Source organism: Sus scrofa, chromosome 15 (genome assembly GCF_054392235.1).
Source record: "Sus scrofa isolate SSC_HxYL_T2T_F1_AM1 chromosome 15, Sscrofa_HxYL_maternal_Yorkshire_Landrace_v2.0, whole genome shotgun sequence".
Classification (NCBI taxonomy): Eukaryota; Metazoa; Chordata; class Mammalia; order Artiodactyla; family Suidae; genus Sus; species Sus scrofa.
The window spans coordinates 133,015,641-133,036,131 of NC_139397.1; the positions used below are offsets into that span (position 1 = coordinate 133,015,641).

At 47.9% G+C, this 20,491-nt stretch overlaps 1 protein-coding gene across 29 annotated transcripts in view; it reads left to right on the top strand.

Moving 5' to 3' along the window:
- SMARCAL1 (SWI/SNF related, matrix associated, actin dependent regulator of chromatin, subfamily a like 1) overlaps nucleotides 1-20,491 on the top strand; it is a 61,399-nt gene that overhangs the window by 12,670 nt on the left and 28,238 nt on the right. For 28 of the 29 annotated variants that reach the window (XR_014830402.1, XM_085000869.1, XM_085000873.1 and 25 more), the window contains exons 7-11: nucleotides 2,369-2,555; nucleotides 6,407-6,557; nucleotides 8,521-8,679; nucleotides 12,101-12,166; nucleotides 18,997-19,137. Coding sequence is in view for 28 of the 29 variants with exons in the window: in XM_085000869.1 (XP_084856995.1) it covers nucleotides 2,369-2,555; nucleotides 6,407-6,557; nucleotides 8,521-8,679; nucleotides 12,101-12,166; nucleotides 18,997-19,137 (704 nt within the window). In the remaining variant the exon portion in view is untranslated. Of the gene's footprint in view, nucleotides 1-2,368; nucleotides 2,556-3,551; nucleotides 5,582-5,812; nucleotides 6,558-8,520; nucleotides 8,680-12,100; nucleotides 12,167-18,996; nucleotides 19,138-20,491 lie in introns of those variants that run through there. The other variant, XM_085000897.1, reaches the window with a different exon arrangement.

A 20,491-nucleotide genomic window follows, 5' to 3' on the forward strand; every position in this document is an offset into this window, starting at 1 on the left:
GGTGGCGGTAGATGGCTCAGCCCTCTGTAGTCACATCAATATTTGCAACTGGCAGTTGATGGTTGTGGCAGAAAATATTTGGGAAGGTGTTGGTTAAGGCCACACACAACCATGTGGAATAGAGAAGTGGCACCCTTAGAATTTCAAGTAAGATCAGGTAGAAATGAAATAGAGACCCCATTCTCTAATTTGATTCCTTTTCCTCGATTCCTGAGGACAGCCCCTTGGTAGGTTACTGACTCTCCCGGGCTGCCCTTGAAAAGGCAAAGGATAAAGACCAGTTGCAAATCTGTAAACAATGGTCCCTCTTCTAAGTAGATTTTTCAAATGAAATGGTACTAGGGAAGAATGTCTTCTTTTTTTTTTTTGGTCATTTTTGTCTTTTTAGGGCTGTACCTGCGGCACATAGAAGTTCCCAGCCTAAGGGAAGAATCGGAACTGTAGCTGCTGGCCTACGCCAGAGCCACAGCCATGCGGGATCCAAGCCAAGTCTGCCACCTACACCACAGCTCGTGGCAATGCCGCATCCTTAACCCACTGAGCAAGGCCAGGGATCCAACTCACGTTCTCATGGATGCTAGTCGGGCTCATTAACAGCTGAGCCACAACGGAAACTCCTAGGGAAGAGCATCTTGAAAGCTCCAACCCTAAGCCAGCAAGCTATGATTGCAGTTTAACGATAATCCTACCACCAGGGATTTCTAGGTCTGTCATCTCTAACTTTTAAATTTTTAACTTATCTCCCCTTGCTTCCTTTGCCCCCTAGAATTCTGTTTTATTTCTATCTTTTTTTTTTTTTTTTTGCTATTTCTTTGGGCCGCTTCCGCAGCATATGGAGGTTCCCAGGCTAGGGGTCTAATCGGAGCTGTAGCCGCCGGCCTACGCCAGAGCCACAGCAACGCAGGATCCAAGCCGCGTCTGCAACCTACACCACAGCTCACGGCAACGCCGGATCGTTAACCCACTGAGCAAGGGCGGGGATCGAACCCGCAACCTCATGGTTCCTAGTCGGATTCGTTAACCATTGCGCCACGACAGGAACTCCATATCTTTTTTTTTTTTTTTTTTTTTTTTCCTTTTCTTTTTTCCTTTCTCCATTGAATAAAGAGTTTTGGTTTTTTTTGAGGGGTTTTTTTTTTTTTTTTTCCTCTTAATTTTAAAATCAGGTGAGGCTCAATTCCTTTAAAAAGAAAAATCAGTGAAATAATTTGCTGTTATTTCCATGTCAGGCCCCAGTCATTTCTTTTTCCCACCTGGTTTACAGATCCACCAGAGGAGATTTCCTCACCATTATACTGGGGTCTGGAACCAGCACACTTGAAAGGAGAGACCCTCTAAACATAAGCTTTAATTTTTTTTTATAATTCAGGTTCTTCTTCTTTAAATTATCTTAATAAATGTGTTATTTTAAATAAAAATAAATAAATATAAGCTTTAATTAGAAGAGAGTCATGGTCACTCTTAGTCATGGTGTAGATTCTAAGTAGAGGTTGGCAAACTTTTTTTGCAAAAAGCCAGATAATAAATACTGTAGGCTTTGCGGGTCATGCGGTCTCCGTCCCAGTGACTCAGCTCAGGCCATCCTGGCATGAAGGCAGCCACTGACAGTCCATAAACAAATAGGCATGGCTGTGTTCTGGTGAAGTGTCGTTTACCAACAGGTAATAGACTGGTTTGACCCACAGGCCTTAGCTTGCCAGTATCTGTGAAGCTCACCTCCCTCAAGAGAAGATGACTCTTACGGAAAGGGTCAAAAGTTGCAGAGCCACACTCATGTTACCAGTTGGTGTCTTTTGTGGTGGTGTTGTTTGTAAATAGCACCTCTGTCCTATTGATTGTTCTTGGGAATACCTAGCAGCTTCTCTGCACAGACCACAGTGCTTCCTTACCTGTTGACGGCAGGTAACCTGGAGTTCTCCATCTGCTCACACTTTGAAACCAAAATAAAACAAGGAGAATGAAAACAAGACAGAATTCATTCATTCTAAGTATGGCTTTTCCTGGGCTGATTTTTTTTTAAAGAATATAGGTCCTTATTTATTGAATGGGGTTACTAAGATAGTATTTTTGATTACTTAGCCTAAAAAAGGTCGATCACAAAAACACTTCAGCTCCTTCCAGTGTGTGTGTACTCTAGAAAATCATTTTTGCATTATTGATCACCCTCTTGTTTGCAGACCTTAGGAACAGAGAGGGAAACTAGTTCTCTCCATGCATGTGTCAGCACCCAGTTTTCTCCCCAGTTACTTTTTCTGAGAAGATGGCATGCAGCAGGGTTCTAGCCATTGGACTTTGTCTCAGAGTTCCTTCTTTTTCCCCCAGGAGTCTTGGGCATTAACACTCCATATGCCTCTCTTGCTCTTTCTAGTGGAAAAGGCACGCCACCTTCCGCAAGTTCAGCTGGATCCTCTGCCCAAGACTGTCACCCTGGCTTTTGCTGCTCAGCTTGAGAAGACGTCTCTCCATCCCGTGACAGATGTACCTGAGGCAGACCTTTCCGGAGTGGACTCCAAGCTCGTATCTTGCCTGCTGCCCTTTCAGAGGGCTGGAGTCAAGTAGGTTCTTCATCAGACTTCCTCCTGTTCTGCTCAGATTTCGTGGCTTCAGATGCTCCTTCTTTTGTGGACACTCCTCTTTTCACAGCAGGCGGGAAGCATCTGGGTATCAGCATCAAACAGCTCAGGTGTGCTGCCGCTAAAGCCTGATGATAACCATTGATTTCAAATTCCATAAGTTAATAAGGACTCTGGCTTGCAAGTGCGCAGAAACCCAGCCCAAAGTAGCATAAGAAAACGATTTCTCAGTGCATGTAACTGAAAGCCCAGGGTCTCTATAAAGAGCTCACTAGGGCTCTGTCCCTCTCTCACCCATTGGTTCTAGAGTCTAGCGGAAGCACTGCTCCCCTAGTGGGTTGACACTGAAATGCTTGAAATTTGCTGCTGAGACTTGAACCAGTCAGTCACTGTGGCCTTGTTGGTCTTGGAGGTCACTGGGGTCTTATTGGTGAAACCAGGTGGCAGGTTTATCCCTGGAATGAAGGGTAGGGCCTGCCACCCTGTTTACTTGGACTGAGAGTGACAGGTGGTAGTTTTCCCAAAGAAGGTTGCTCTTATTATAGAAAGAAAAAAGAAAAGCCCATGTCCTAACCTGTCCCTCTTCCCAGGGTTCCTTGGGAGAAGCAAGATGACAGGTTTTCCATAAAACTTGCCTTCTGGGAGTTCCCATCATGGCACAGCGGAAACAAATCCAACCAGGAACCATGAGGTTGCGGGTTCGATCCCTGGCCTCGCTCAGTGGGTTAAGGATCTGGTGTTGCCGTGAGCTGTGGTGTAGGTCACAGACGTGGCTTGGATCTGGCGTGGCTGTGGCTGTGGCTGTGGCCAATAGCTTTAGCTCCGATTAGACCCCCTAGCCTGGGAACCTCCATGTGCTGCTGGTGCGGCTCTAAAAAAAGACAAAAGACCAAAAAAAAAAAAAAAAAAACTTGCCTTCTGGTGGAAAGACAGGAGGTGAAGGAAAGAGAAGAGGCATTTGAGATTCCATGTAGAAATGACAGCTAGATCTAATGTCAGGCAGCGTGGCTGGAGACAGAGACTCATTCCAGGGGAGGTACTGGACCTGACCCACAAGACAGGCGGCCCAAGTGCAGCCTGCTTGTGTTTTGCCTAAAGCTTGGCTGCTCTCTCTGCAGGATTTTGTCCTCCAGGCACAGTTTGGGCCCAGTGGGACCTCACTGTCTCCCCACAGTCCCAGCTCTGCCCACACTCTTTCCTTCCTTTTCCTTCCGGCTACCATCTCTCTTAGATGACACACTTTGCTGTTTCAGTCTTTAATCTACTGAGATGTCCTATGGACCTCATTTTATCCAGGTTCAAGGGGAGTTTTCCCTTTGATCTTTCTTCTTCTGGCTCCTTCATTAATTCTGAGAGAGGTTGCCCACCCCAGCTCCTGGACAGAATCCAGGTTCTTCGTGGCTCCACAGAGACCCCTGGAGCTGTGTGGTGCATGCTGGCCTTGGCAGTTAACCCATCACCACTGAGGGGCACGCGTGCATGCGAGGCACCCCAGGGCTGACTCACGTCAGAGCCAGAGCAATACTGGCTGTGTCCATCTTTTTCTCTGTGGCTCTGAAACTGCAAATGGTACTTACAGCATTTCTTCAAAACTTTCAATTAAATCCAGATTTTAACGTTTATTCTCTGAAGGGGAGTTTGGTGTTGAGGAAAAAGCTATCAATTCCAAATGTTTTTTGGTTTTGTTGTTTATGTAAGAACTACAGTTGAACTCCATTAAATGTATGGAGCAAAATCTCTTAGGTATCAGCCCCCTCTACTATCTAGATGGTCCCTTTTTTTTTTTGTCTTTTTGTCTTTTTAGGGCCGCACCTGCAGTATATGGACATTTCCAGGCTGAGGATCAAATCAGAGCTATAGCTTCCAGCCTACACCACAGCCACAGCAATCCTGAACCCACTGAGTGAGGACAGGGATTGAACCCACCTCCTCATGGATACTAGTTGGTTCATTACCACTGAGCCACCACGGGAACTCCCTAGATGGTTCATTTTAATAGATTGAGTGAGTTGAGACCAAGAAAGACAGTCGTCTGCCTAAAATCGCTCAGCTTCCAAAAGTGGACTTGGGGCTGGAATCCATGTCTCCCAATGATGAAAGCAGCGTTTTTCCTGTGGCACCAAACTGCTCTGTTGAGAATGGCATTCTGCCATGTGTGTCATCCAGGCGTCATCTTTGTTCTGTTTGATCACTTTGTTCCTTAATTGGACTCCCTCAAGGCAGGGTAGAAGGAAAGACCGTGGCAATCAGGGGTCTGTACTGCTTTGGGAATGACCAGATGAAGAAGCTGTATGGACACTTGTAAATGGCAACTACGCCTCAGAGGCTGAAACAAAGGGCCCTCCCTGGCTTGTTGCATTGATGCCTCTGGCCACCAGTTTTGTAAACCAGAAACGGAAGCAAAACGTCAGTTTTCACACTTGCCTCTCTGCACACATCTGTCTGGGTCAGGAGTTGATCCTGGAAAGGTCCAGGTTTCACCAAGTTGTACATGGAAGAGGTGGCTGGGCCCCCTTCCTCCCCACTGAAGGAGTCTGGTGGCCTCAGCCAGGGGGCCAAGGGAGGGACACTGCCTCTCACAGGTGGGCCATGTGGCAGCTGGGAAAACCAAGGAGTGTCACAACACAATGCCTGTTCTCTGCGGAGCCTGGGCGTCCGGGCTCACGCCACCCACAGACCCACGGCCCACTTTCCCACCTTTGCTGAACACCAGCTTCTGAAGGGCAGAAATGCCATTTCCAGGCGATTCAGAAAGGCCACGTGCAGCCCGGAACTCTTATGGGCCGTTGCTGCTACTGAGCAGAAGAGGAGACATTCTCTGTCTTTTGTGTAAGAAGGAAAGGACGAGAGCTGGTGGCCCAGCTTATTATCAGGTTCTTGAGCAAATGATCAGTTTTCCGGGAACTCCCGTGGAAGAGGAGTGGGGTTTGGAGCAGGAGCCCAGACACCTGGCACTCAGCATCCTTTTAGCTTGTTTCTCATTCATCATGTGAGTCGAGTAAATCACTGTCACTGTTTGCACCTTGGTTGTTTTGCTCCTTTTGGGGGAATGATAGTTGGCATCGGATGCTGCTTAAACATTGCAGACCCTCGCAACACTTTCTGGTGTACGTCCCGTTGTCATTTCTGTGTTATAGCTGAGGCATGAGGAGGTCAGACAACTTGCGTAAAGGTGTACGGTTCGCAGGTGGTGGGCTTGGGATTCCAACCCAGACCCCTTGAGCTCCAAAGGAGTGGAGTAATAATTCCACGCCCTTATTCGCAAACTTAGCAAGGGCTGCTGCTCTGGAGGGCTCGGGGACCCTGGAGGCTGCTAGGTGGTGAGGCACTTGGATGAGGCTGGCGCTCCTCTTAGACAGACACCCTTGCCCCATCCTTCCCTCTGCCATCCTCCTTCTCTCCAGCATCTTCTGTCTTCACCAGCCTTGTGCATACAGAGTCCCCTATGAGCTGGAGAAAGCCTTACTTTGACTCCTCCTTCTTCTCTTCCTGGCTGATCCCTTGCCTGACCAGCACACCCCTCCCGGCCCCTTGTTAGGGACCGTTTCCCACTCTTCCTTTGTATCCCCTGGGCCCCGCCTCCACTGGGCCGAGGGCAACTCCTCTTCCTGGAAACTGCCCCCCCTTGGCTTCCTTGGCCTCGTCTTCTAGAGCTTCTCCCTGCCCTTTGACTCCATTTCACATTGTCCCGATTGTCTTTATGGTGGTTGTGGTTCCTCTTCCCGCTCTGGGGAGCAGGACCGTGCTGGCCAGACAGGAGACGTGGGGGGCAAGTGTTAACTGAGTCCCTGGGGGTGCAGGCTGTGCTCCGTCCTCACTTTGTCTGCTTTCAGTTTCGCCATCGCGAAAAAAGGCCGCCTGCTGCTTGCTGACGACATGGGCCTGGGGAAGACCATCCAAGCCATCTGCATAGCAGCCTATTACCGGAAGGAGTGGCCGCTCCTGGTGGTGGTACCATCGTCTGTGCGCTTTACCTGGGAGCAGGTCAGCTCTCCTGGTGGTGTGACTTTAACAGGGAGGGTCTTCCTCAGTGTCAGGGCCATCCAGTGACAGCTTAGGGACAGGACCTGGGGAATTGGAAGGATCCATCTCCTCGGAAGGCGGGAGGGGAGGGGAGATGGCTTCCTGAGGCCAGGCCCCTGGTTTCCTGAGTGAGAAGCAGGCCATGTCTTTGGGGAGGAAAGCCAAGGCGTTACAGGCTCACCTCCATCTATTAGCAGACACGTCCTGAGTCCCTCTCGGGTCCCGGCTAAGAACACCTTTCACTTTTGCTCCACGTAAGTTGCAAAACAGTTTCACCTCCTTTATTTCCCTTAATCCCATACAGTGATGTGTCATAGACACAGCAGATACTAACACCACTGACAGATGAGGAAACTCACCTCAGAGGATAAGTGCCACGCCTGCTGCTAGTGAGCACCAGTTCTGGGGCCTCGAAGTTGCACCTCCTGACTTCTGGGCTCCAGGGTTTTGTGCCCTGTAGCAGGTGGTACGGGCAGGATGTTCACAGTCTGCCAGGTACCTCCCTGGCTGAAGAACCCCACATGACCGTTGTGTTATCACTCAGCCGTGAGCTTTGTCTGCCATGAATCCAGGGATGAGAGTGGTCCTGGGAAATGAGTAAAAATGCACAGGAGCAAACTGGGTAAGGAAAGAAAACCAGGCTCATTGTCCACAGCTTTTCTCAGCTTTATGCTTTCGAGGTGGCTGTCGGCTTCCTCACTTCTCAGCTTCTTACTAAGCTCCCCGGCCACCGATCTCAGGGACAAGGCAGTGCTGCCCACAGCCAGGGGCCCTGAGGCCCAGACATGCCCTCCCGCTGAAGAGAAAGCAAAATTTCAGAAACGCACATTGAAGACTATTACATTTAGAATGGCTAGACAGCAAGGTCCTACTGTGTAGCAGGGATAGACCGTGATGGAAAACAGTATTAAAATGTCTTAACAAAATGTGCATCAGGAGTTCCCACTCTGACACAAAGGGATCTGTGGCATCTTGGAAGCTCTGGATTCAGGTTTGATCCCCAGCCCGGCACAGTGTGTTAAGGATCTGGCGTTGCTGTAGCTTCGGCTTAGGTCGCAACTGTGGCTCAGATCTGATCCTTGGCCCAGGAACTCCACATCCCTCAGGGTGGCCAAAAAAAAGTGCTTCAAGACAGTAGCTAGTTCTTTCTCTGTCCTTGTGATCTGAATTGCACCAAGAGCCTCTAGGAACTAACATGTTTAGTGCGTGCGTGCTTGCGTGTGTGTGTGTGTGTGTGTGTGTGTGTGTGTGTGTGAGATTCCCACAGCACCTTCAGAAATTCTAGGGGAGAGTCAGATGGTCAATGTTATAAGCAGGACGGAGTGTGAAGGAAGGACCAGTGCTCCCAGTAGCAGAATCATGTCAGCCCAGGAGCACCAGACCCCTGGCCGCTGACACAGAGGCACCTGGTGGCTGTCCATCAGCTCCAGGTACTGGCTTTGGCTGGAGATGGAAAGATTTCTGGGGAGAGCAGGTGGCTTTGTAGAAAACACTGATAGGAATATTTTCTTATCATCAGTGCCTTTGGTGTACCAGACTCTGCTCCAAATTCCTTTATACAATTCCTCTTCTAAAAAGAGTTCATTCTTTCCCTGCGGAAACTTGCCACCTAGCTAGAGATCCCAGAAATGGAGTCCACAGACAGCCCAGAGTGACTGCCAGCAAGCGCCTGTTTACCAAGGAGGGACGTGTCCTGTTAGTGCACAGTGATGGGCAGTGGCTGGATGAGAGGAAGAGGGAGGCGATGCTGCTCGTGGGGACGAGGTTATGACGAATGCAGAACAGGAGGAAATGAGACCGAGTTTATTTTCCAGGAGCCTCAATACTGGTCCACACGGAGAGAGTCAGTGGGTTGGAGGGGGGTCACAGGTGGCAGCCGAGGGCCGGATCATCATGCTGGTTTTGTTCTCCCATCACCCCCCAGGCCTTCCGTCAGTGGCTGCCGTCTCTGAGCCCAGACTGCATCAATGTCGTCGTGACCAGGAAGGACAGCCTGACAGCTGGCCTGGTCAACATTGTCAGTTTTGATCTTCTGAGCAAGATAGAAAAACAGCTAAAAACCTCTTTTAAAGTTGTCATCATTGTAAGTGACTTGGCAAAGCCTTTAAGTACTTTATCTCTGTGGAAACTTGCTATTTGAAAGCTCCAGGAATGTCCAGATCTGCCATCTCATGGAGCCCCACTGGGTTGCTAGAAGAACAGAAATCACTGGCTTGGTTTTGTGGGGACCTGACCTTTCCTTCCTCTCCAATAGTGGTTCTCAACCCTGGCTACATATTAGAATCTTTTGGGGGGCTTTGTGAAAAATTGTGACTTACTAGGTCTACGCTGTGGTCTCCTGCCCACGTCTCCCCACGTGGAGTCTTGGATGGAGGCGGGTGTGTGGACCCAGATGGCTAGGGTGCCAGGGGCTGCAGCCTTCATCTGGTGCCATCTTGTTGGAATGACTCAGATGTGCAGTTCAAACAGTTAATAAATGTTCTTCCAGGCACTGTAAAGACACCCCCTCCCCACCACAAAAAAAACACTTTTTACCGTAGTTGTTTTTTGGAAAGGAGCCTTTCGATTCCAGCCCCCAGATGTGATGGTCTTTAGTTGCTGGCTTTCCTTCTTCTAACCCCTCTCATACTCCAGAAGGAAAGTCTCCGGAGACTTGCTTCAGCCTCCTCTGTCAGTGCCCAGTGTGTCTCCATGGTCACAAACATGACTCTGGAAAGGTGTGAGTTTCTCCTGTCCCTGCCCTCATCTGGCCAGTCCTGCTCCCGCCCAGGTAGCAGTCTGGGCAAAGCTAGCACTGGGTGGTTTCCAGGGGAAGTTTATCCTTGCTTTTCCTCCTCGCAGAACAGGGAAACCCAATGCCTGCAGGTGACATGAAAAATTCTTTATTCAAACATGGGACTTGAAAAAGCCAGTGGTGTTTTCCTCCTCTAAAAATAGGATTTTCTTGCGACAGTGGCTCCCAGATCTCACTGCTCATCTTGTCTAGTGTGTGGCTCATCCAGAAGGAGCCAAAGGAAAGAGCTTTAAGAAAACCCTTTGAGAGATGCTGAGTCACACGCATCAACAAGACTGCAGTGGAGACCCTGCCTTGGGTTTCCCGGCAGCGGGCTGACTACGAGGAAGGCACGTTCGTGAGTTTACTCTGCTAACTAGAGGTTGAAACCAGCTCTGTGACCTGCATAGTACTGTGCACTGAGGGTGTGGAGGGAGGAAGGCCAGCCCCTGGCCTCCGCGGAGCCGGAGCCACAGTCCTGTGGGACAGACAGACGTACAGATCCTTACACTTCATTCTAGTGCCTTCAGAGGTCTGGCGGCCAAGGGCTGGGGCAGCGCAGGAAGGAAGGAGAGGAGGCACAGTCATTTCTCATTTGTCACCAATCCAAGTATGGCTCTGAAGAAAACATCAGGAGTTCCCATCATGGCGCAGTGGAAACGAATCCGACTAGGAACCATGAGGTTGCAGGTTCGATCCCTGGCCTTGCTCAGTGGGTTAAGGATTTGGTGTTGCTGTGAGCTGTGGTGTAGGTTACAGACGAGGCTCAGATCTGGCATTGCTGTGGCTCTGGTGTAGGCCGACGACTACAGCTATGATTAGACCCCTAGCCTGGGAACCTCCATATGCCACAGGTGCGGGCCTAAAAGAAGACAAAAGACAAAAAAAAGGAAAAAACATCAGCATGCATGTGCAGTGAAAACATTAAAAGGGTACTCAAGGAGGATGGTGATGGCTCTGCGGTGGGCGGGAGGAATAGGCGTTATCCTGCCTCAGGTCCTTCACATCTCACCTCTGACCCCACCACCGCGCCCCACCCCAGGGCCCGGACACCAAGTACTCCTCACTCTCACAGCTGACAAGACTGACAGTGAGACTGGTACGTGATTTGCCCATAGGTACAGGGTGGAGAGACAGTGATCAGAGCTGGGTTGCATCTGCTTCAGAACTTATGCCTGTCTGTCTCTGGCTCAACACTTAACCTGCCGTATGATTTTTGGCAAGCCGCTTACCGCCAGTGTTCGTTTGTTCTGTTAAGTAAGAGCCCTGTCACCTTCTGACTTCAGAGCAGTGTTGAGAGGAAGGAATAAAGTGACAGCTCTGAGATGTCACACTTCTTAGAAGAGAATCAGACAAAGCCTATCCCTGTGGTTACTTATAATAACGTTTTTACCCATTGATTGAAAGGGTCCATTCCCTTCCATATCCTCTGTACTTCCTGTTATTTCTCTCTATAAACCTTTTTCTTGGCTGTCATGCAGGCTTATTAGCAGACAAGAATATGAATATTACCCCACGTTTCTGGGAATAAACCCTGTCTCGACATTTAGGCGTCCATCTCACACTTGCGCTTTTGAGGTCCTTTTTGGTTCATCATAGTTGAAATGAAACAGGGGGTTTCTCATAGGTCTTCTTCAGGGAGAGAGCTGGGATCTCCCTGGTGTCCCTGCCGTAGGGCGACTGGTCCCATCTAAGTGGCAGGACTATCTCGGGGACTTCGTGTGCAGTAGCCCTTTTAAGCCGAGGATGTGATACATTAGTTACTCTACTCACTTTGCATTTGGAGAAGCTGGCACCATAGAGAGGTCAAGTCATTGCTTGGAATCATATTGCAACTAATTTGAATATGTGCCAAAATAGAAATAGCCCCCTAATACTAAGAAGTATTAGTTACTCATTTGGCTTAATAAAATATAACAGGAGTTTCCATGTGGTTCAGTGGTAACAAACCTGCCTAGAATCCGTGAGGTTGCGGATTCCATCCCTGGCCCGACTCCATGGGTTAAGGATCCGGCGTTGCTGTGAGCTGTGGTGTAGGTCACAGACTTGGCTTGGATCCTGCATTGCTGTGGCTGTGGTGTAGGCTGGCAGCTACAGCTCCTGTTTGTCCCCTAGCCTGGAAGCTTCCATATGCTACACGTGTGGCCCTAAAAAGCAAAAACGAAATGAAATGGAATGAAATATGACATACACTAGTTTGGTTATGCACAGAAACAGAGCTATAAAAAAATCAAACTCCATGTTTCAAACGTGACAGTCAGCCCCCAGAGGCCAGGAATCATGTCGACTGCCTCCTTTCCCTGAGTCCCCGCAGTATTTTGTCACACCCACCCAGCAGCAGCATGGATAACACTGTCTGAGCAGTTGCCAGCATGGCTAATGTCCTTCCTGCAGGCAGGGGCTTGGGCTGCAGCGCCTCATCCGGTGCAGGGCACACAGTGGGTCTCCAGCAGACTTTGTTAGCATTGTGCAGGTATGAGGGGCATCTCACAAATCTTTCAGTGGTTTGTTCAGGGCAGGGGGGTCACCACCCCCACTTTGCAGGTGGAAAACTGTCCCAGAGAGATGAAGGGACTTGCCCAGAACATCCTGAAGGAGATGCACTGGGGCCTGGTCCTCACGTAGGTGCGCAGCCGTCTCTTTGTGATGTCGTACTAGGGTCACGTTTGACGTGGACTCTCCGTCCACTCAGGATTTGCCCTTGTTCACTCACGCGACCGTCTCTTTTCAGGATGAATCTCACTTCCTCAAAAACATTAAGACTGCCCGGTGTCGTGCAGCTCTGACCTTCCTCAAGGTGAGTGCAGCTGAGGACAGACTTGGTGCCTGAGTCCACTCGGCACTGGGATTAGCTATATTTTGCTCAGGCTCGTCAGGGGTCCAGGGGGAGCAGGGGCTGCCAGTCCAGGGCTGCAGGCTGTGGACATGACCTAGCATCGACTTGGGGCATCTCTACTTACGGCTTCGGCGACAGATTCAATTTCCTTCCTAACATTCTACTGCTAGTGGTCTCTGCAGCCATCTGTCTCTCAAAGATGAGGACCTATTGAAGGTCACAGGCCAGGTCGGGACTCACTCGGGAACCTCCTTGGGCTTCTCCTGGACGAGGCAGAGGGACAGCCTGCAGCATCGTGTCCTCTAAACAGCCCGGGAGGAGCTGCCTGTCTTCTGGTCACTTAGAGGGGCAGAGCTCTCATGGTGCTTGGAACCAAGGGCAATGAGTTGGGCAGACTCAGAACCAGGCCTTGGGCATCAGCAAGAGGCACTGCAAGGCTGAGACCTGCTCTCAAAGATGATGCTCTGCTATGGGGCCGCCCTAAGGCTGTTTTGTTAAGGGGAGGGTCAGCCATCCACATCCCTTCCTGGGGTGGTCTGAACCCGTGCTGAGCACTTGGTTGCGTAAGTCCTGGCTTCAGAGCAGAAGAGGAGTGTGTGTCTATCTGTCTCTGTGTGTGTGTACGTGTACGTAGTGCAGCTTCAGATCTTCATCCAAAAGCATTCTATTCTACCATGCAGTATAAGCTTCACATTTCGTGTGACATACACTTCTGTGTCTGTATTTTGTGTCCCAGCCCACCTTCCCCAACAGAGGGAGTGCTCCCAAACTTACTTTCATGTTTTTGTAGTAAGTTTTTTCCTACTATTGGGAAAAAAAAAAACAGTACAATTAGAAAAGTAGTCTTTAGAGTTTCCTGGTGGCTCAGCAGGTTAAGGATCTAGCTTTGTCACTGGTACGGCTCGAGTTGCTGCTGTGGCACAGGTTTGGTCTGTGGCTTGGGAACTTCTACATGCTGCAGCTATGGCAGAAAGAAAGGGAGGGAGGGGAGTTCCTGTCCTGGCACAGCAGAAACAAATCCAACTAGGAATCATGAAATTGTGGGTTCAATCCCTGGCCTTACTCAGTGGGTTAAGGATCTGGCGTTGCCATGAGCTGCAGTGTAGGTTGCAGATGCATCTCGGACCTGATGCTGCTGTGGCTGTGGTGTAGGCCAGAAGCTGTAGCTCTGATTGGACCCCTAACCTGGCAACATCTATATGCCTTAAGTGCAGCCCTAAAAAAAAAAAAAAAGGAGGGAAAGAAGGAAAGGAGGGAGGAAGGAGGGAAGAAAGAAAGGGAAAGGAAGGAAGAAAGTCTTTTCTTTCATAACAAGGTAGAAATCTCTCAGAGATGACTTTGCGGGGATCTCCTCTGGTTTGTATGAACTGAGCAAACAAAAGTGCATGTTCACCTTGGCCTCTGGAAAAGTGGCCTTTGGGTTGCACCAGCATTTTAAAACTGAAGCTTTTACTACTTAACAGAAGCTTTAAGTTACCCAAGCTAGAAAAAACAAATACGCTAAATGTTGGTGAAATTCATTAGCATTTGAAAATTGATTTATCCTACTTCCCACAAAACACACACAAGTGTCCACTCATTTCAGGTTTGTTCTGTGTGAGGAATAGCAGGTAATAAGATACAGCTTCCAAAACAGGATTATGGTATTTCCTCCAAACTTCAAATTCCCTTATTTAAAAAGCTTGATCTTCTGCTCACATTACCTATAAATGTTTATAGATTGAAAGCTATTAGTGGACACACTTAAATGAAATGTTTTTCCCATAGTAATGACCCTTCTTTGGGGAGGTTTTAATTCGTTTTGAAAGATGCTGATAGGCCTTGGTACTGTGGTTCCAGTATTGCAGCCATAACTGAAATTCAGTCTACACCCCTGATTGTTTGGACAAAAAAAAAAAAAAACAAAACTGCACAGTAGATAGATGATATCATTAAAGGTCTAATAGGAAAGCTTCTTAGCAGCTGTGTTTTTAATGCAATCATTGCCTGATCAGGCAAGCTGGACTTACATATTGGTTCCTGAAATATGAGCTTCTGAGCCAGACCTTTTAAAGTAGCATTTATGTTTTTAGTATCTTGGATGTATTTCAAAATGATACATTTAAAGCAATATTTTCAACTGCTAACTGGTATATGTTACTCTGCATTTGCTGTAGAATTTGAATGAATTAACCCATGAATGCAGCCTGTTCTTGGGTGTCTCAAAGCCACCCTGTCCATGACATTGACTTCACGTGGTGCTGGACTGCTGTGACATTGAGGGAGGTGTGGGTGAGGCATTCTTCGGTAATCAAGCCTCTTGTCTCTCTGCTGTATTTTCATCTAGATCAGAGTTCCTCAACCTTGACGCTATTGACATTTGGGACTGGATAATTCCTTGTTATACACAGGGCTGTCCTGTGCCTAATCTAGGATGTTTAGCAGCATCCCAGGCCTCTAAGCATTAAATGCCAGTTGTGACAACCAAAATTGTCTCCAGGTATTGCCAAGCTTCCCCTGGGGTGGGTGGAGCAAATCACTTCTCCCCATCTCTGTTGAGAACCACTGATCTACAGACTCTTAAGGAAGTGAATCTGAGTCTTCATGGAGTAAGAGGAGAGTTGGGCAGAAGTAAAATAATGCCTTTGAAAAGCCACATAAGGGCCTAATTTAATACCACTTGATTGTTCCTCTCACTTGTGCATCTCTTACAACTATATTCCTTGTACCATTATTTTTTAATGGTCATGCCCATGGCCTATAGAAAAGCTCCTGGGTCAGGGATTGAATCTGAGCTGCAGCTGTGACGTACTGCAGCAATGCCAAACCCACTGCACCAGGCTTGGGATGGAACCCACGCCTCCATAGCAACCCCAGCTGCTGCAGTTGTATCCTTAATCTACTGTGCCATAGTAGGAACTCCCAGAACTAGATTCTGACAATTGCCATGGCAAGATATTTTCAGCAGATGTTTGTGATGATGTAATTAGGTTACATCCTTCTGCCTTTAAGATAGCCAGGCCAGATCGTGTGGGTTTCATGAGGGGAAACAGCAGCTGCATGCAGAGGGCAGGTTGCTCAGGTTGTAAAGAACTAGTCTCACTGCCCCTGGAAAGTGTGACATCTTTCTTCCCCTACAGCACTATTTGTCTGGGCCCCTAAGTGAGGTGGTTCTATTTTCATTGACCCTTGAACAGTGGGGGTCGATCTGCCTTTAACTTACAGGTAGTTGTGCCTCAGATCTGAGGTTCCTCCACATCCCCGGGTTCATCCAGCCTTGGGCCGTGTGGTACTATAGTATTTACTATAGCATTTACTATAGTGGACCTGTGCAGTTCAAATCCACATTGTTTAAGGGTCCACCATGTGAAAGTAGGCAAGATAAAAAGCTATAAAGAACACAAGCAACATCACCGCTAATCCTTCCAACCCAGAAAACCCACCATTAACAGCTTGGTTATTTTTCTCATGTGTCAGTTGTAGTAGGACAAGGTCATTTTTAATGGCTTGGGGGCATTCTGTTCTATGGACACTAGCCAATAATTTACCCCATAGTTTTGGACATTGTTTAGCTATTATATGTAATTCTGCAAGTGAACATTATCCGTATATTCATAACTCAGACTTTGTCCTTGTAGACAGATTCTCACACTCAGAATTTCTGAGTTGTAATTCTACCTTTTGATAGTTGCCTCTGACGTCCAGTCCAGCCAGGCATCACCATCTTTGCTCCCACTCAGCCCGAATCACATGGTCTTTCTCTCCACATAACTCTAGCCCTGAAGTTTCTCAGATTTCTCCCCCCTCTGAGCAGTAAGTATGTGTTTGAGTTTCCTCTAGTGGTGTTTTTTAATAGTAGTCTTTATTGTTAAAGCAGTTAGATTATTTCTTTAGAGGAAAGAAGGCCCTCTGGATCCCACCATCCTCTCCTGGTAAATAGCTGTTTCTCTTTTGTCTAAGCGGACTCCTTTTATCTCTGTCAATTGGCTGGATGAGATGAGAATGGTGGTCTAAGCTTTATGAGCTTTTCCTTTTTCATTAAAGTAGTTTAACTAGATCTATTCAGATAGTACAAAAGGTACCCAGTGAGAAATAACTCTCCCACCTCTGGATCCCCAGTCCCTTGATCTCTCTCCCTAAAGGACCAGATTTTCAGGTTTCTTAAGAGTTGGCCTATCCCCACGTAAGTATGTACACATGTTGCTGTTCTCCTGCCCTAGGGTGTTCTGCAGCTTCTGTTTTGCATCTGCCTTTTTTCCCTTAATGATGTATAGTGGTAATCACTCCACCCCATTCCCCTTGACCCAACCTCATTCTTATAAATACTCTTCTATTAGGTAATATATATCTTCTGGCCCTTTTCATGGAGTTGTAACCAGGCTTAGGGTGTTATGTACAGTACTACAAGGGCCACCTTTTCATGTGATACACAGGCAGGGAGCAGAAAACCTCCTCTGCACCTAGAAGAGAAAGCCCAGTGCCTCTGTGTTTGAAGAGCTGGCTTTTTGCCTTTTCAGGCCAGAGGGGTCTGCCCCCTCCCCAGTGTGATCTGGCAGGCTCTAGGGGGAACCCCAGTGTGAATCCCACTGTGATCAGGCGGGCTCCAGGGTGGAATCCCCTGCCCATGTGATTGCTCACCTCACTTCTCCCTGACACTAAACAGAAATCCTTTTTTTTTTTTTTTTTTTTTTTTTTGGCATTGTTCCTTTGTGGGTTTCTTGGGTGCTAGACAAATTAACTGTAAAGCATTCCATTTAGGGTTGATTTATGTAGTTTTCTGTGCTTATATTTTCCTAAACTGGAAATTCTCAGAGGTGGAGGATGACATATAAATCACAGGCAGCCAGGCACAACGAAAGGCCTTATGGATGACAGTGATGACCAAAAATGTGTTGGGGCCCAGCAGGCTAAATCATCGCATGGTAGATGAGATGCCCATCTAGTTTCTTTTCAAAGCTGGCCTTTTTCTTTTTCCATAATGTTGCCTCTGCAGTTTTAATACCCATAAATGTCCATTTTCAGTGGTCCCATCACCCTCTAGACTGGACAGTTTCTGAGAGGTCTGACTTCATATAAACTCTGTCCTATAAATCCCTGACTGAGACCCCTGGAATTAATTTCCATTGCCTGATCTGAGCTGCTGCCCAGGTCCCATCCTGACGACGACGACATGGGGAATGATGAGATGATTTTCTTTTACCGATAAGACTTTTCATTTTCCCCGTCTCATTGAAATGGTCTTGCGCCAAGGCGAGCAATGCTACAGGCGTCATTCAAGAAGCTCATTGTTATTTTAATGAGTCTGCATTAAACCGTGCAGGAAATTAGAAGGCCGAGTAATTGAACTGTGGAAAATCATAGCTGGAGAAATTCATAGCTCTCCTGTCATAATGGAATTAGGTATTGGTGTTGGCTGAGAGGGCAAAAGTGCATCTTGAGAATTGTATATACTGTATATTTATAAAGAACCATTTTTCTTCCCTCTGTTGCACCTTTATTTATTTATTTTTGTGAGGTAGTGTATCCATTTGAAAACCTAATTTCCTCCCCTAGGTGATTAACTGCGTGCAATTGCCTCCTACTGCTGTCATTAACTCAAGGTTACGATGATTAACAAGCTGTTTCTAGACCGCCGAGCCCCACGGTAGGGTCCCTTCCCAGAGCTGAAACAAATTCTACCTCCAGTGATATTTGGCCAGGTCATGTTCTAGTACAGTGGAAAGTGTCTCCTTTTTTTTTTTTTTTTTTTTTATCTTACCCTCTTTCTCATCTGAGTAAGAGGAAGGCTATGAGGGTCTGATCTCGGGTCAGCTTGGTGTCAGGATAATGAGGAACCTGGAGTCCGTCATTGGAACCCACCAACTATTCATGTTCATCTTGCCCTGGCTGAGCCACGCTGCTGCTGCCCAGGCTGAGCTTAGGGGCAGATGGATCTGGGTCCCACCTTTTAAAGTCTTTATTAACTGCAAAATGAACTTGAGTCAGGGCTCTCTACACAAAGCCTTGTGCAGCAGAGTTGGTGACAGCCTTTTTCTTTTTTGTCCCTCTCAACAAAGTCAGATAGAGGCTTCTATCTAGGCTTCCTCCTGGGATTGAGAGAGGGCTGGTCATAGGTGTCATTATCTGGTCCTGGGTTCACCTGGGTGTCAGAAATCCATCCTGGAAAAAGTTGAGCCCTGCTGCTGTTCCGTCGCATACTTCCCTTTCCTCTTCCAGTGTTGGATTCTTTGAGTTTATTCCAGGGTCCCTAAATGCTAATTGGCTTCCTTCTGAATATTTTCCCACATACATGACTATTGATTGATTGATTGCTTACTTTGAGCCAACCACTGTGCTACAGGTAATAAAGGTGAACGCAACCCAGCCCTTGATCTCAGGAAGCTTGCTGTCTAGTGAGGGAGACTGAGAAGATGGAGTTCCATGTAACGGGCTGAGTGCTAGAGGTGGGCAGAGCGCGGCTGAGGCAGCCCTGGAGGCCATGTCTGGTCTCCTCCCTGGCTCACACAGCAAGGTTCTTAGAGCATGCATGCGCTTGTTCTCTGGTCATGGTACCCTCGCTTTAGAGTTCCCAGGTTGTGCTCCACAGAACTCTGGATTGAGGCCGTCTCAGTGCCCTTGGAATGGAGCTCTCCCTTGGTTCTGAGACGAGTGACCTTGAGAAGTCCCTGTAGTCAGAGTGCTGGGAAGCGAAGGGTGCTGCGTGATTCCAGGGTCAGTATGGTTCTGGGGCATCAGCTCCAACTCATGGGGCATGGGGGATACCCCTACGTGCCCTCTTTGCATCTCAGCATCTTCCCCCGTCTGTGTTCTAGGTTGCCAAGAGGGTGATCTTACTGTCGGGCACACCAGCCATGTCCCGGCCCGCAGAGCTCTACACCCAGATCCTTGCCGTCAAGCCAACTTTCTTCCCTCAGTTCCACGCCTTTGGACTTCGCTATTGTGGTGCCAAGCGGGTATTTATTCTCTGTCCCCTCCCTTCCCCGCCCTTCCCTCACCCTGATTTTCACACTTAGCTTTCCGTTCCTTCCTTTTGGCCATGGTCTGATCAGAAAGGAAGCCAGACCCAGATTTTAATTCTGCTTTGCCCCTAACTCTGACCTTGGAGTGTCCTCAAGGGTAAGATAAGAACAGCTCCCTACCCCCCAGTTTTAATGCTTGCGGCGATTGCCAGTTAGAGTTTCCAGTACAGCGACCAATGGCTAATGTATCGGTTCATGCAGCTCTGGAACCAGCAGCTCCTGCTCCAGAGAAGAGCACTGGGTAAGCGCCAGAGGAGGCCGAGGCCTTAACATACTCCATGCAAAAAGGACAAAGGAGGTATTTGAACAGTTGCAGTGGGGAGCATGGTTTCAGGCTGCCTTGGTGGGCTCGCATCAGCAGGCCTTTGCTCGTAAATGTTGACTCATTACAGTGAATCATGCCTGGTCAGCCGGCTGGAAGCCTCTGACCTACACATTATTTCTATGAAGATGATGCCCATGGAGCAGCTGCCTCTGGAGCTGCTGTCTGCACAACTTCTGTTCACCAGAAGTGGCAAAGGAAGCCTTGTAAACACAAGTGCCATTGCAAACAAAATCATGATTTCTAAAACCTCAGTGTTTTTTAAAACTGAAGAAAAAAGTTTAATGAAGTGGAGAAATAGCATATGGGGGAAAGTAGGATGCAGAACTTTCCCTATAATTAGTTATTTATGCTTTCTCTCGCTCTCTTTCCCTTTGTGTATCTCCTCTTACCCCCATACCCACCCCACTCCTGTCTTTGGAACAGAAGATAATATACACCAAAATGGAATGCTTTCATAAGTGAGGAAATCAGCATTTTTGAAATGTTGAAAATACAGAGCTGGAGTCAGGAGATCTCAGCATGACCATGACGGTGGTCTTCTGGGTTATTGCCTAGAATAACAGTATTGTGGAAAGGCCATATTGATCAGCGAATAGAACCAACTAGGAGAGTTCCGGAAAACATCATGTGCTAATAACCTTTAACCCACAGGCAACTGTGCTCAGGGTGCTTAATTTTAGATTATGGGTGATTGTGTTTAGGGTGCAGTTAAGCCAGGGAGAAGGACAAGGAAAGACTCTTAAGCTGTTTGGTTTTAAAGTATTCATTTCTAAAAGAAGCATGAGGAATGTAACTTTTCTCTTAGGTGTATAAGATGCCTACATCCTTATGTGTATCCCTTTAGAAGGAACTAAGATCCTGCCCCAAGGCTGTACTATTGTTGTTGTCTCTGCATCCCCTTCCTTCCCTGATCAGCAACTGTCTGGACCTCCCCCTTGGAACTCAGGGTAGGCCATGAAGGCT